Source organism: Biomphalaria glabrata, chromosome 9 (assembly GCF_947242115.1).
Source record: "Biomphalaria glabrata chromosome 9, xgBioGlab47.1, whole genome shotgun sequence".
NCBI lineage: Eukaryota > Metazoa > Mollusca > Gastropoda > Planorbidae > Biomphalaria > Biomphalaria glabrata.
Window position 1 is genome coordinate 32,001,105 of NC_074719.1, and position 17,044 is coordinate 32,018,148.

The 17,044-nt window shown below is 31.9% G+C and overlaps 1 protein-coding gene across 1 annotated transcript; it reads right to left on the reverse strand.

Annotated features, from left to right (window-relative positions):
- Positions 1–2,747: 2,747 nt before the first annotated feature.
- Positions 2,748–15,989, reverse strand: LOC106069165 (L-proline trans-4-hydroxylase-like). The gene is made up of 9 exons (XM_013228771.2): positions 15,806–15,989; positions 14,094–14,172; positions 13,683–13,764; positions 12,100–12,210; positions 10,014–10,105; positions 8,640–8,730; positions 7,733–7,862; positions 6,650–6,801; positions 2,748–5,507 (listed from the first exon to the last, which is right to left on the reverse strand). Exons 1-9 carry the CDS (start codon positions 15,816–15,818, stop codon positions 5,397–5,399), a joined length of 861 nt encoding a protein of 286 aa, XP_013084225.1. The 5' UTR covers positions 15,819–15,989; the 3' UTR covers positions 2,748–5,396.
- Between the last annotated feature and the right edge of the window lie 1,055 nt (positions 15,990–17,044).

Genomic DNA, 17,044 nt, shown 5'->3' on the forward strand with positions numbered 1-17,044 from the left:
TTGCTTTTTTTTATATTGAAGATGGGGTTATCGTTAATTTTGGAGGGGGGTTTAAAATCAAAATCTTCCTCAACTGTGCTGTTGGAATTTGGGGATTGTTGTTTGCATTTTTTTGTTTTGTTTTATAGAAGAAGGGGATTTAACTGCAAAAACCTCTGGTAGGGGGTTTAAAATTCAAACCCCCCTGTAGGGGGTTTTAAACTCAAAGCCCCCTGGTAGAGGGATTTGTATCTCAAAACCCCCTGATAGTGGTTTTTAAAATCTCAAAACCCCCTGGTAGAGGGTTTTTAACTCAAAACTGCCTCGGCTGTGCTGTGGTAAGTGATGATTTAGTATTAAAATCTCACCTAAAATAAACAAAATGAAAGCAAAAATCAGGCACTTAATTCCGTCCCTCCATGCAGGGGGGGGGGTCATTTCGGGGGGGGGGGGGTTGAACCCACAAGAACCCCCCCCCCCCGGCTACGCCCATGCAAATAGGTACCATTTTCGAGGCACAATAAGGAGGACACTTTGCAGCCCTCAATATCTTGGACTCCAATGACCAGGATATCGACAAAACAAGTCAATATGCTAAACACAGCAGTCACAGTTACAACCCTGGAAGTAATGGGAAAGCTCCTTTCGGCCAAAAAACCCTGGGTAACAGAGAATATACTCCAACTCTGTGACAAGCGGCTGGAACTTAAAGGGAACAAGTTATCCGACCCAAAACATGCCCATGAATACAAAAGTGTCACCATACAGATTATAAAAGGAAATGAAAGAAGCGAAGAAGTGGATAGAGAATAAGTTTAATTAAGTGTCGAGATATTAACCAGGGACTGAACAGGAATGACAGTAATACAGCGTACCAACTGGTCAAGGAGCTCACTACCTCAAAGCTAACACAAGACAAAACAACAGAGGTTTAACGGAGGAGACGGATGTGATAACAAAATGGACAGAATACTGTTCAGAGTTGTAGAACTTTGAAATATCCGGAATTCTAGAGATACAAAATGCCCCGACAGTATCCAACATCAACAATTATCCTATTCTTCGCTCGGAGTAGCAGCAGCAGTAAAAGCCCTGACAAAGGGAAAATCAGCCGGAGTTGACAACATTCCTAGTGAACTTTTACAGGCGGGAGGAGAAACTATGAAAAACGCAGTTTTTAAGATTTGTAGAAAGATCTGGTACACAGGAGAATGACCCAAGATATTTGAGTTAGTAATTTTTTCTTTAAAGTTGCATTTTGGAAAAGTGCATTTTCCCCACTTGGGTGTCACCCCCTGATGGGTGTCACCCGGTGCGAACTGCACCCCTCCCCCGCACCTGCCTAGTGACGCCACTGACACAGAGGCACATTTTTTATCCCGTACGATAGAACCAATTCGTATAAAATTCTTCCCTAGTACCATTAGAGAATGGAATGGGTTGCCAGAATCAGCCAGGAAAACCAACGACTTATCAGAGTTTAAGTCACAGATCAACATACATGACTAGATGGACACATGAAATGAGTAGGAGGTAACGATCTTCTTTTTGAAGTAACGTCTGTAGTAGATACGTGCACATTAGAAACACATCCTGCGACTGCAGAGAAAATGATTCACTGGCTAATCTCTTGGAACATTTGTATCGGCAGTTGTCATATTAAAACCTTTACAGTGGCGCCTCTCGGGAGCCACCCAGAATGCAAATGAGACGATTCACCCAAAAGTAACTAAAGCAAAACAAAATGTATCTAATTTAAAAGAATAAACTTTTCAGTCCTTGGATCTGTTGGAAATTTAGCTCTGGATTTTTGTATGACTTAAAAAATGATTGCATGTTTCCATTACTATTCATAGTCATCAACTTGCAAAAAATGGGACCTAAAAAACAAACTTTCAAACTCAGAATAAAAGAGAAATAAAGCTATTTAACACAGATGTCACTTAAGGAGAGCAGCTTAAGCTTGAAGGAAATAAAATTAATAGAAAAAAATTGGCCCTACCTATGGAAAATACTGTTTAAATCATTTGAAAAAGACTTGTTTCTTTTTATGTGTTTTTCTCGATAATCACATTTTTGCTTCGGTCACCTTCTTTAATTTGTATCTACTTTTTTATTTATTGATGGATTCTTATGAAATTTGGAATATATGTTAACAACATAATGTAGTTCCATTCTATGAGCCAGTTTTTCAATATATGTCTTCATTTTTTTAAAATTTTTAACATTTTGTCTCCAAAATTGTGATTTTTATAGAAAAAAACATATCATAAGTTCGAATAAAAATATTTAAAAAGTAAAAAGATTTATTCAATTTCTAAGTCTATAGCTTTCTAGATACATTGTTTAAGTATTGAATTCAAGTTATTGTTATTTCATTCATTTGCAACAAATACTTTAGGAGTAGGTTAAAGTTACCTTAAAAAATTCAATATGGCGGCATTTCCATGGCAACCAAAATTTTTTTAAAGATTTTTTTTACATTAGTTTAACTACATATATATGTATACCAAATATGAATGCATTTGGTTACAATATAAAAAAATTGCCCCAGGTGGTCCTCCTCCCCTTAATAAAGCCTCTATAGGAGACTGTTTTGTTGGTCTAAGTCATATGGACACAAAATGCATTCTTTCTTAATAAAAAAAAATGAAGGATTCTGTGACTTATTAGCATATCCTACAATCAAAGGTGCATCATCATTAATGAATTTATAGTTCGATTTTTTCTTATTTAATTAAGGCAAACAAATGAAACAAAAAGCAAGATCCAATTAATGTTAATGTAATTCTTACAATCAAGTTTATTAAATATTGTGTATAAATAAAAAATACAAGAAATTCTCTTTATAAAATGAAAAACAAAACACAATTTTCAAATATGCAAATAGAAAATGTAAGTTGTTGTATTTAAAAATACACCACCATAATATTATCTTGAATCAAAATATTTTAACCAAAACTCACAAGATATATTACCAAATGGAAATGCTAATTTATATTTAAAATCAGATTGCCTTTAAAACCTACAGGCAAGTGGTGTTGATTTGTGTAGTTAACACAAGAACCAACAAATGTACCATTTCCCCAAGTCTTTTGAAGAGTGGCATTAAAATATACTCTCTGTCTCTCTCTTTGACTGTCAAATAACAACTACCATTTGTAAGCCTCCATGTACTAAATGAAATCCCCCCCACAGGAAGGGGGGGGGGGGGGGTTAGGAACCTTGTGACTGATTTTTGCTTTGATTTTGTTTATTTTAGGTGAGATTTCAATATTAAACCATCCCTTGCCCCAGTACAGCAAAGAGGGGGTTTTATTTTAAAATCCCCTTCCAGGGAGTTTTGTGGTTGAAAGCAGCCACTTCTATAAGACAAAAAAATAATGATGCAAAAGACAATGCCCAACTTCCAAGAGCATAGCCAAAGGGGGAATTAGAATTTAAAACCCCCTCAGAATTTTTTTTTACAATAAAACCCCTTCTTCAATATAAGACTAAAGCATACATCAGTCACCATATTCTAAGAGAGTAGCAAGGAGGTGTTTTGTGTTTAAAAACCCCATCCAGAGGGTTTTGTGTTTAAAAACCCCATCCAGAGGGTTTTGAGTTTAAAAACCCCCACCAGCAGGGTTTGAATCTACAAACCATCTCTTCAATATAAAAAAAAGCAAACTACACACTCACCATGGAGGGTTTTGAGTTTAAACCTCCTCCTCCCAAGGGCTTTAAGTTTAAAACTCCTCTGGATGGTTTTGAGTTTAAAATCCCCCTACAGATAGCTTTGAGGTTGAAAATCCCCTCATCATTATTATTCTAATGCAAACTACAATCACCAAATTCTATGAGCATACTGTCATTAACCACAGGTAAAAGTATAAAGACTGGGATTTACAACAAAACAACACAATTTAGGATGTAAATCCATATGTAAATGAATCCCTGCATAGATTATGCATAGATTATGAAATACTGTAATAGAATACATATTAATAAAATATTTTTCTTATAAATGCCATAATATTGTTAGAACAAATGTTTTATCAGACATACGTTCAAAAAGAAGTTCACATTAATAAATATATTCATTTATCAGATTAAAAATCAAGGAAACTTACTAATATAGTTTATGCATAAACCAATGTTTATTTTGTAAAAAAAAACATGCTACAAGAAGCCATACTATACAAATAAATGTCCATAACATGATTAAAATCAATTGTGTTAAACAAAAATTATTTTTTGTATAACCTGTATTTATTTCTTAAATAGAATGACATATTTATTAAAAAAGGGAAATGAGAAATCTGATTATGTTGTGATTTAAGAAACTTGCCACATGCTCTTATGAAATAAAAAGCTAAAAAATAAAAAATACAAATGTTTTTCTTTGTGCAGCAATATGACAACATAAAGCAAATATGTGGAAAGTTATAACAAGTAGAAATTTAGTTAAAGCACTCTGAGAATACAAACAGTGTTAAAGCAGAAGGCAGTGTGGACAAACACAAAAATGTTCTCTAATGAGAAGATTGTAAATTTGTATTTTAATCTCAGCAGTCATTAAAGTAATGTGGCTTGTGATTTTCCATCCTAGAAGAGTGTCACAGTGTCTTTTTTGTTTCTCACAGAAATGTGATGCAAGTTTTTAAGAAGACAAAAGAACTTTAATCTATTAAAGACATAGCTCAAAATCCAATGATTAAAAGCAATGTAATCAAAATATATAGAAAGAACTAACTAAATGACTTAAAATAAAAGTACCTTGAACATCTAACAAGCATCTTTTTTTTATAACCTACTCATTTGTCTGTCTAGAGCTAATTCCTTTGTCTTTAGACAATTATTTTCTTTTGAAGTTTCTTCAGCCCATGTCCTTGCCCTTTTTTTTTTACACATTTAGTCTAAGACATCAAAAATTCAACAAATTAGTCTTAAATCTTCTGCACAGCACAAGAAGTTGTTTTTTTTACTCCTTTTCTTCATGGGAAGTCACACCTATATAAGAAGTTTGTGTGTCAATACACAGGACATTAGGCACATTATTCCTGGATGAAATGTAAGTAGCTGCGACTTTCATAAACTATACAAACACATTTTTTGTACAATATTCATAAAAGGACAAAAATATTAATTCCACATTGTGTTACAAGCAAACAAAAAAAGAGCTTGCTTTAAAGGAATAAAGTTCTTTAAAGATATTATCACATATTTGTACAAAGAAAAATCAAAAGCATTAAATAAAATCAAATACAGTTACAATGAACCTATTTTTATAGTACAATCACTGTAAAAAGTTGTCATTATAGGAAGAAACATTCTGCATAAATGTATAACTTATCAGTTTAAGTCTCCATAATCTTTGTTTTGATTGACACAATATAAAAAAGAAATTAAGCACTGCAGTGAGAGTGGTAAGATCACTTAACTTCCTTGTTGACAATAATAGTTTTATCTTGGCTAGGGTCCATAAAGTCTTTTTCAGACATGTCTGTAATATTAGTGCATTCTTTGATTGCTGAATTGGACACCTGTAAACAGAAGTAACAAAAATAAATTTAATTATCTTTGTGTCTTTTATATTCAATAATCTACAGACACTAGGGGGCTTGGTGGCTGAGCAGTAAAGGGCTTGGCTTCTGAACCAGGGGTCCCAGGTTCGAATGGTGGTGAAGACTGGAATTTTTAATTTCAGGATCTTTGGGCGCCTCTGAGTCCACCCAGCTCTAATGGATACCTGACAAAGAAACAGATAACCTTTACATCATCTGCCCTATAGACCACAAGGTTTGAAAGGGGAACTTTACTTTTATATATACACTGCCCTGCTATAATTGCCAAAAAATGTTTAGATTCTTTTAGTGCCCAAAGTTTTATATTGATTGATTTACAGTTTCTAAGCTTCAGCTGAATTTTTTGACCAAATCTTTTGCTATTGGTATTTCTACAAAAACTTTTTTTGTTATTCTCCATGCTTGCTGCATTCTAAACATGGAAAAAGCTTTTCATAAAGTAAAAAACCATATTGAAAATGTAGGCCTATATTTCATCACTGTCATAGCCCTCTATATTGGTGAAACTACTACATTTGTTCTTCTAAAAGTGTACATTTTCATCTTTAATTTATTTTTTTATACATATTTTATATATATTAAATGCACACATGCATAAACCATTTTTAAAACAATATGAAAATGTTAGTTCATGTTAGAAACTTATCAGATTGAAATGTCTATGCATAGTATAAATCAAACAGTTTTCATTTGTGCTGTTTGCCTTTTTTTTTCCTTAATATAATTTCAGTCTTCTTTCTGTATTCCAAAAGCAAATCCTTTAGCTTTTAAAATTAAATATTCTTATAGTATGCACTTACATACAAATCATTATAAAAATAAGCTTAAAATATAAATTTGTATATTAATCTAATAAAAGTCAAATTTTACTATTGCTTTTATTCTACTCAATATAAATGCAATGGCTAATTTAAAACTTTCAAATTGTTTTAAATGCCAAATATTCTAAAGAATACTATTTTAAATGTATATATATATATATATATATTTAAAAAAAAAACATGGAAACAAGAATACATTTTTTTTTTGCTAAAAAAAAAAGTGTACTAATCAATTTTATGAAAAGTTGAAAAAAAAAAATTCAAATATATTCATCTCACCTTCTTTAAGGGAGTGTACTGTGGGTGATGATGTTCATAGACTGGATTGTTGCTGGCCTTGTTATAGGCACAAAGGAAAGCCCATCGACGATAGGGGCTCTGATTAGGAGCACTGTTGTGTAGCAAGTTAGAGTGAAAAAATAGAGCATCCCCTGAAATAAGAAAAGTAGGTTGGAGTGCAATGCTTATGTAGATCATAGTATTTTCATTTAACATCTAAATTTGTAAACCAACTTCATTTGGAACATCGATGGTATGAGCTATAACATTAAAAGTTTCTTATGCTTGTGGAATTCTTAGCAAATGACATATACAGTTAGGGATCAGCGGAATCGCAGGCTCTGACAGGGCGTAGCACTGTGTGCTGCAAACTGCCTAAGGGTCGCCATGTTTGGGTATAGCTGCAAGGCAGCAGAGGTTTGAATTCAGTTTTCCTTCTGCTAGGTGGGTTCATTCAAGCTAATGAGTCCCTCCTGCCAAAGCTTAGTGGTTTAGGTGCCAGTTACTAGCCTTTGCCCCTTCTCCTGTTAATGAAAACAAGACCCAATATTTGAGCCAGACATGAAAGATCAAGAAAACATGAGAAACTGCTCTTTGCGAAAACTTTAACAATGATACTTAAAGCTAATTAATTAAATAATTAATATTTAATGTTTGAAGGACTACTTCATAAAACAACAAATTCCTAAATGAAACATAATACTCGTAGCAAACGTATGGTATACCTGCAAAAAAAGCCCCACACATTTCCAGTGTCTTTGGAGATTAAAGTAATATATAATAATTGTTATTTTAATTGGTTTAAATTTAAATTTTACCAATAAAAAAGATCTTTCCAAATTTAAATGTAGCTTTTAATTACTTTTTCATTCTTCAACTCACTATAGTTAGAAATAAGTTTTTAAAAAATTGAATTGGTGAATTTGCAAAAATGCAAAATAAGTTAAGCAGGGGGTCTACCATAATCCAGAAAACATGTTAAGGGGTCTACGAGACAAAAAAACTTTGGGAACCATTGATATAGACCATAACACACACAAACATGAACACAATCTAATCTAACACTCCTCTCAATGCAAGTACCAGGTTCTAGCTCCACAAATTCTAGCGGCAAAACTTTCTTCAACTGGTCAACCCTCTCAAGGTCGGCTCCAGTCTGACCCCCAACCATGACATGCTCAATGCGACCACACTTGTGAGAGCCTTCTAGAATCTGGGAGAACAAAAACAATGAGAAATTATTTGGAAAAAATTTATAATAATAATGAAGTCCATTTATGTAATGATTAATGCAAATATATTTTTGAAAAGTATCAATTATTAACAAGATGGTGGTTTCTGTAGACTGACATCATATATTACAAATGATAATCTAGTTAATTAGTTTATATGTGAATAATGTTCATATTCAATCAATTGAAATTGCTTTGAGAGCTGATGATGCAAAAAGCCCTTAACTTTCTTAAAAACAAATGTCGAAGTGTAATTAGCCAAAAATAATTAATGTGGCAATTATTGATAGTAACTGGGTTTTCTAGCCAAAGCAACATCAAAAGAGCATGAGTTTGGCTGTTTGTATCTATAAATTAGAACTAAACTACATGTAGTATGAAATTTGAACAATGATCCAAAGTTGATAAAACTTATCTAACAAAACAAGTAACATAAAATATTTTTTTTTAAAAGACAATTCCTCCTTTAGTAAGCTGATGACTTTTTGTAACAACAAATATTTTGCTCGTAATAAGTAATGAAATATAGATTAAAAAACCTTTTACCCTGCCCCTATTCCCCCCCCTTGAAAAATAACATGGCTAAGCCAATGCCTGCTGGCGTATTTTTGTTCAATATATATATACATGGTCTAGACCTCGAGACCAAATTTAATTTTAGATTTTCAGCCTTAGATTAGGTCAGATTTGTACAATAAATCAAAAATATCAATTAGAAATAGATCTAACAGCTTCTATGGTCCTTTTAAAGAGCTCACCTGTAAACATCCATTCTCCTTCCAACATTTGTCTATAGCAATGAAGACAGTCAACATATCAGGGTACAGGCAGCCATTCTTGTACCAGTAACTGGAAACAAAGTCTTTACATTGTCTTTTTTTTATCTCAAGGATATTCTAATTGTTAATATTTTTTAACTTCATTAGCTATTGTGCATTAGCAAGTATTTTAGTGGCTAATGTTAATTCGTTCATTTTTTTTTCTTTTTTATCTGTAACATTTCAAGTTTTTTTTACATATTGTGGAGATTTTTTCTAAACTGAAAAAGTTTAGTCAAAATGTTTCATCTTATCCTCTGCAAAATAGGAAGACACTGTGATTTCTAAGAGCTAACATTTCTTTTTGTGTTACAGCAACAAGTGCAGTTGCTTACTGCAATGATGTCAAAATATAAAATAGCATATTATACACTCAAAAACAAACATATAAAATAGCATATTATACACTCAAAAACAAACAAACAAGAAAAATAAAAATAATACTTTTGTTTTTTAAAAAAAGCTTATATTAAGCGTAGTAGTATCGATTAGTTTGGATCAGTCATGTAAATGAATTCATTGATCTAGACTAACAATAATAAAAGATCCCAGATGCAGAAACCAAGCCTGAACTAATGGCCAGAATTGCACAGTCAACAACAGCACTTGCAAAACTCAAAACAATCTGGACAGACAAAGGCATAGCCCTCGAAACTAAAATCAGACTGATGTGCTCAGTGGTCATGGCCACATTCTTAAATGCATGCGAATCTTGGACACTAACCTCATATCTTTAGAAGAGAATCCTACCAATGGAACTAAGATGCTACAGAAAGATGTCACTTACAAAGACTGCATCACAATTAAAGAGATTAGAAACAGGATTGATACAGTAATGGGAACCCATAATGACCTGCTAACCACTGTTAAAAAATGCAAACTTAAGCTCTATGGCACACAAGGTGTCCAGGGCTCACAAAGACCTTCCTTCAGGGAACAGTACCAGGAAGAAGAAGAGAAAGACATCAAAGAATGAACAGGCCTGTGATTGAATGAAATTCTATCAAAGGCAAAAGACAGAGAGGAAGAAGACGGTCAACAGATCTTGTGTGATGTCCTAAAGGCTCAACAGACAAAAGGATAAGTGAAGGTGAAGAATAATACATCTGTGCCAATAGAAATATTTTTAACAGATAGAGTGAGTTGATATAAGCTTTGTCAAAAATCAAATTAATTTTAAACTACCATATATTCTAAAAAATTTATTTCATAACAAAAATTTCCAATAAACAATAAGCCTACCCATAATCTTGATGCCATAAATTCTAAAAAATTTATTTCATAACAAAACTTTCCAATAAAAAATAAGCCTACCCATAATCTTGATGCCATACATGCTCCCCACCAGTAAATGGTTCCTTCATCATGAGTTTTGTGTGGTAATGGTAGACCTCACCACCTAACAACTAAATAACAAAAACTTGCATTAAGGATCAATATTAACAACACAAAAATTAGTCTTGTAAAATATGTAGTACTATCAACTAATTGGGTGATTGGAAACATAAGGATTTTTCTTTTTACAAAGCTTATATCAACTCTCTCTGTCTGATAAAAAATGTGAACATGTTTTTTCTCCCCATCCATTCTAAGATCAAGTTGAAACTTTGTACAATTATTTATTGTACCTGACAAAACAAAAATCAATTTTTTAAAAATTAACTGATTGGTAATCAATTTTTTTGTTTGGTATCCAACAAGGGAAAGAAATTATACTTTACTTATGTGGTGGTATAAGATTAAATTAGTCCCCTTAAAACTTTGCTTAGAGAATTAGGTTGTCTCTAAACTCTTTCTTTCCTTATCAACAATACCAGTGTTGTATTTATCCCATTCTGCACCCTAATCGATGATATTATCGTCGATGCTTAAAAAGTCAGTTATTTTGTTTTCTTTCCTCCCAAAATATTTTTAATTGTTTATAATTTAATCTTGAATAGTTTCCCTTTCCAAAAAAATATGAATTTTTTTTTATTTTCACTGTGTTTTTATCAAAAACTTGTTTTTTTTAAAGAGTGGGGGCTAAAAAAGGCTCTATTTTTCTATGTTCATTCAGAGTGGCAGTGGGCAGAGTATGAACCCTTAACCTTTGAGACAACCAAACAACAGTCCAGTGTGCATACCCCACGACCAGGCCGCCAACCATAAAATAATCATAAAATATTGCCTACGTCTAGTCTCGATCCTAGTTCTAGAGAGACTAGTCCACAGTCTGTAAGTTTCATTTTTAAATTCTATTATCCAAAATAAATTTTTATTCTGGTCCTCTAAACATCAATTTGTTTTATCTAAAAAGGGTGTGCATTCTCCTTTAATTATATGCCAAATATAACATTTTCTGCTAATAAACAAAAAAAAGTTATTCAAGTTTAATCATAACAGGGTAGTGAAATACATATAGGTGAAATGAAAACTCTGTCAGAACATGAAAAATAATTATGGAGAGAAAGAGTTACGTTTGACACTAACAATAGCAATTAATTTTTTTTTTTTCATTGGTTAATGTATTGGCTTGAGGAGGCTTGAGCCCATGAGTCTGAATTCAAGCCATACAGCTTTTTTTTAAATATATATAAAATACATTAAAAATCTATCCCAATAACCTTCACCTAGATACCCCTTTCTTTCTCCTCTGCCCTCATACCCAACTGGTCCAGACAAGTGATAGGATCATAGAGTAGTGAGAAAGCTAAAATAAAATAAATTATAGCTTTTATATAGCGCTACTTTCATGCTTATAGCATGCTCAGAGCGCTATGGTCCAATCTCATTTGTGGACCAGTGTGGGGGGTAAGGGTATCTGGAAGAAGGTTTTCCATGCTGCCTTTAGGGGCTTAGTAAACACAACTCTGCTCATGTCGGGTGTCGAACCTCGAGCCCCCTTCATAGGTAGTCAAGCCAAGCCAAAATCAAGCGTACTTAGCCTCTCGACCACTCTTCCCACTAGTCCAAAAATCATGAAATAGCACTAAACATAAAAAACTGGTAAAAATATTGGTAATGGCATAGGTTTATTATTGTTAGCCTAGATCTATGTTAAATTTAATTACATGACTGATCCAAACTAATTGATACAATGGACCTCATTCACCAATCGTAAACAAACAAAATTTAGCCAAGTGATTCTCAATATCTTCTATTCAAAATATTTAATCCATATAGGCTGTCACGTGATACGTTTTTTTCATTATTGATAAGGTGAATGAGGTCCATTATAAGCCTTGTGTTATTATTATTTAAAGTATTTTTTACATTTTTCTTGTTTATGTAATATTTCTTGCTTCTAGACTTAATTTTAAAAAAAAAGATATTATTAAAACAGAAATAAATGAAAATGTGAGTTTTAAACTTTTATAATTTCTCTATGCTTAATATATATATATATTTTTTATCTTTTTACTTTTTCAGAAGTGCCTGCAACTTTTTCACAGCGACCAACCATTCCAGTGACATCATTTCCTGGATGACTCCACAAGCACAAGCGACTTTTGCGACCTTCACTGTCATTGATCTATCTCACAAGAAAGACAAAAGTGTTTATGAAACATTTAAATGTCATCATTAACTTAGAGATGACAAAAATATAATTTTTTACACACTGAAATATGTGGGGAAAACTGAATGTGAAATGGAACTAATGAGGTATTTTTTTTAGTTGTTTTTTTTTTTGTACAGTTTATGTTTTATTTTTAACTACCAATTATGTTGTTTTTAGTTCTAATTTTATTCTGTATATTTTTAATTTTCATTTACATATAATCTCTCTTGTATTTATTTATAAAACTACTTAACTAACTATTCTAGTTATTGTTTGTTAGCATATTTTGCATGTTTTTATCTAGATTGCCATATTGTATTTTTTAAATATAAATAGTTTTGTTTACAAAGCTTATATCAACTCACTCTGTCTGTCTGGTCAAAAGTTTGAACATGTATTTCTCCCACAGCCATTCAATGATCAAATTTAAACTTTACACAATTATTTATTGTACCTGACAAAACATGAATCAATTTAAAAAATAACCAATTATTTTGTTTGATATTTAAAAAAGGGAAATAAATCTTAGATTATTGATAGTTGTAAATATGGAGTTCTTCCCCTTAGACAATCATTGTTGTTTTTTTATAAAAGTATTTTTATATTTTGCTTCTTTCATTTATTTGCTGACATTTAGTTTAATGACAATACTCTATTAATACAGTATGCATAATTGTAGGGCTTCTCTCCAGGGCATTCAGAAGTAAAGACCTGACCCTCGCAAGTCCTCACTCAAATTTGATGATAAATGTTTTAATTTTTAATGAATTTTGATGTAACTTTTTTTTGCCTTAGGTTCATTAAAAGTTTTTTTTTCTTCAAATTTTTTTTTGGGTGGTTGTTGTGTCTCTAAGCTCAGTTTTCAACCATTATGTAAAATATGCTGAGTAAATCTGGTAACAACGTAAGACCCATCAACTGACATTAGCTTACTAATCTTTTTCAAGCCTTCTCTCTGTGTATCTGTTATCTCTATAGCAAAAAAAATCATTGCAGTATGATAGAGGCCATGTTACATTGAAGGTTATATACTTTTATTTTATTTTCTAAATTGTACTGTACTTAAGGAAACGCTTATCTTATCTTATGACCTTTAAAAAAGAGGTTGCTTTTTAAGTTTAAAAAAATCTCTTCCCATAATGATTAGTGCACTACTGAAGGTTGTGAAAAATAATTAACCAATATATGCTACATACATTTTTCAAAGCATATTTTACTTTACAAAGATTCAAGGACTAATGCATAAAACCTTTTACAGAATGCAAAAATTATTTTTTTATATCACTTTAAAAAAAAAAAGCCCAAAATTTTCTTCTTTATACATTTGAATTTTCCTGCATCCTTTTAAAATGTGACTATTACTTTCATAGTCACATAGGAATAAGTTGATATTATTAAAAAAAAAAATTTAAAACTAAACTATTCTACGTTACAAATAGACTTGCCTGGAATGAATGTTTTAACAATGCATCAGTGCCTTCAAGAGCTTGTTTTACTTTCAGTAACTCTTCTGTGTCAAGAAGACCTCTGAATTTGAAAATATTAATAAATATATTCAATGACAAGTTACTTTGTTACATAAACAATAAGTAAATAGCTTTTCACCATAGACAGAAGTAAATTGTTTTCAAACTTTCAGTTATCAAGTTAATTTTATTGCAGGAGGGTATGTTATCTACATCACTGAAACCTAAGTATTAATATCTATGTACTGATATTTTTTACAGTCTGAGGTCTTTTGGTCCCCAATTTTGATTCTAATTACTGGCTAGTTGGGCTGATAGACAGCAGAGCTTATCTATTGCTTTTTTTTTTCTATTTGTGAGAATCATTATGTAGGAATGTGATTTCAGTACCTCACAATGATATAGCCAGCCTCATCAAAATCATTCTTGACTTGATTGGTCACTTCAAACTTATCAGAATAGGTGTACTCTGGAAAATAAAATGCATGACATTGTTGCAATTAAAGCTCATAATAATACTTGTGAAGAGAACAACATACTGAGGTTGAGCTCAGTGGCCCAATAGTTGCTGAATCAGGGACCTCACATTTTATATTAATTTGAGGCTTGGAAATTTAATAATTTGGAATTATAAAACACAGCACAGCACTATTGGTTGAATGGTCACCTTGAGTTAGTAAAGTTAATTGATGATAGTCCTATGGCAATGATTACGTGTTAGCTTAACATACATTACACTTCCTTTACAAGTCATGTCTTAAAATGACTTTCTGCATACCACAAGACAGTTTCTTCTATTATAGAGCTTAAAAGTGCTAAACCCAGTTGAAAGCATAGCATTGTGCAATGTGAGGCTGAGAGGTGAAAAATGCTTAGCGACTTCTCAAGGGAGCTCAAGATCAAATCCAAACTCAAGATGAGCACAGAAACCTTTTCCAAGGTACTCCCTCCCCTCACTGGTCCACAAGATAATATAAATATAAATCTATATGATAGAATAAATCTAGATCGACTACTATTATCTTGCATTAGATCTAATCATCTAGAATGTCTATAGACAGTGATGATGATAGATGATAGACAGATAGATCTAGTAATCTATATATATAATTCACTACATCGCCCAACCATGTGGGACAAGACACACAACGACTCTCAAACCATCGATGAAAAAGATAACTCTTTTAATTCTGCAAGTCGGACTAAAGTTACCCCACATAACTTTTGCAGTGACAGCGAGCGGGGCTCAGAAAAAAAAAGGGCGAGGGACACCTTACACGCCCTCCTCCCGCCTGCACCTGCGCCTTCCTCGCACTCCAGGCATGCGCTCTCAGTCGTTTACCCAGACCCACCCCATTTGGACAACTGTGACTTTCAGGAAGTATTCCCTTGTCACTAAATAGCAGCGTATGCTATGCTGTGGGTCGGCTCATAGCCTAAATTTTACATATAGATCTATTATCTATAGATCTACATAATTATTATTATATTATATGATAATACTTAAGAGTAGGCCTACATATTAAATTCATATTATAGACTAGATACTAAATAAGATAGAGATCAAAATACATTATTAATTTTATTATTAACATGTTAGATCTACATGTCGTTGTCAGTCCAGATTCATTGATTGTAACTAATCTATATTATTATATAGATTTATAGATCTGGAATCCTGATTCTGGATTCTAGATCTAGTATATTATAGTATAGACTAATAATGTATATAAAAAAATAAATAATCTAGATTCTACATTATTTAATCTAGACTCTAGATACAAGGACTAGATCTATTAGTATTATTATATTATATTATAGTAGACTTATAAGTAGATCTATTATTATCATAATCTATAATACTAATAATAGAATCTAAAATCTTAATTTCAATCTAGACTCTAGTCTAGATTCTAGAAGATGAGATCTATTTTATTAATTTTAAGTATTTAATCTAGATCTAGAATAGAAAGATCTAGCTAGAATTAGAATAGTATTGTATAGTATAGTTAATTATAATAGTACTATTACTATAGTGTAACTATAGTTAGTCATAGTATTAACTTATTATTAAGTATAGTTTCAAGTTTGAAATTAACAACCTTTCAGTGGCATTTTACAAGACTATATGTGACTTATGACCGAGGTTTAAAATATTGAAATAAATAGCAATAGATAGATAGAATTTAAGTAAGCCTTAGTTCACGATTAGACTTATTTAGATCAAGGTAGATCTAAGATTATTTAGACTAGAATCTGATAATCTAGATTTGGTCGGTATTTTGATTTTACAATTTAGAGTTTACAAATAAAGCAATCATGTGACCACATAGTTCTAGTAAAAATTATTTTCTTTCTGAAAGAAGTTGTCAATCACTAGTCTATATAAATTAGTAAAATGCCACAGAGAATAGGCCTATATATATTTACTGGTAATAGGCCTGCTAAGCAAAAATAAATATTGACTGGTAATAGGCCTGCTAAGCAAAAATAAACATTGTGATAATACTTAATTAATCTTTGACGTATGCGTATATCGAAATAATTAATCTTGTAGCTTACTTTTCAATGTGTCGACTTTCAAAAAAAAAAAGAAAAACATTTTGGTAAATTTTACCGCTGCTGTTTCTATCGTGATAGGTGCTAGTGCTAGACACATGTTCAATTTTCTTATTTTCTCGTCCACCGCAAGTCGGGGAATTAGTGATGAGTGAATCCATGCTATTGCACTTAGGATATAGATTTATAAGTTATCCGGATAAGTAATCCGGATTTAGTAAAAAGAAAAAAAAAATCCCAAAATGGAACTATATAGGCCTATGGACTAAATTAACAGCAAATTCAAAACAGAAGCATCTACTTTGACTGAATTAGACGCGTAGTACGATATTTAAAAAAAAAAAACTATATTTTTGCGAGGATCTTCTACTCTACTAAATTATGTCTATTATAACAGCTTGTCAGAATATTTTGGAAGTTTTTTTTTATAATAAACACAGATAAATTGGGCGCGATCAGAGTGTAAAACCCTTCTTTTGTCTTCATAATATTATATTTATCGACAGGGCTTAAAAATGCGCAAATGAATTGTTTTCTATACTGTTCCTTTAGTAGTCTATAGTTCTATCATGGATTAGTTCCACGATCCAATGAGGAAGATTTCATTTACGTCGGACATGGTCAGACAACTAATAAATAGCAAGCTTTGTGGTGTACCGGTGTACAAACTAATGGAAATGTTGATAAAACATTGTTTTTGTTTCATTTACATGATATATGCACACTTTGACATGCGCACTTTTTAGCACTGCAGAATCCACATTTTTATGCTGCTCTCTTTT

Coding starts and splice junctions, on each gene's coding strand:
- LOC106069165 (XM_013228771.2), bottom strand. Junction 7,863..8,639: donor AGGAGAATGGATGTTTACAG/GTGAGCTCTTTA, acceptor TTGTTCTCCCAG/ATTCTAGAAGGCTCTCACAA. Junction 5,508..6,649: donor AGTACACTCCCTTAAAGAAG/GTGAGATGAATA, acceptor TTCTGTTTACAG/GTGTCCAATTCAGCAATCAA.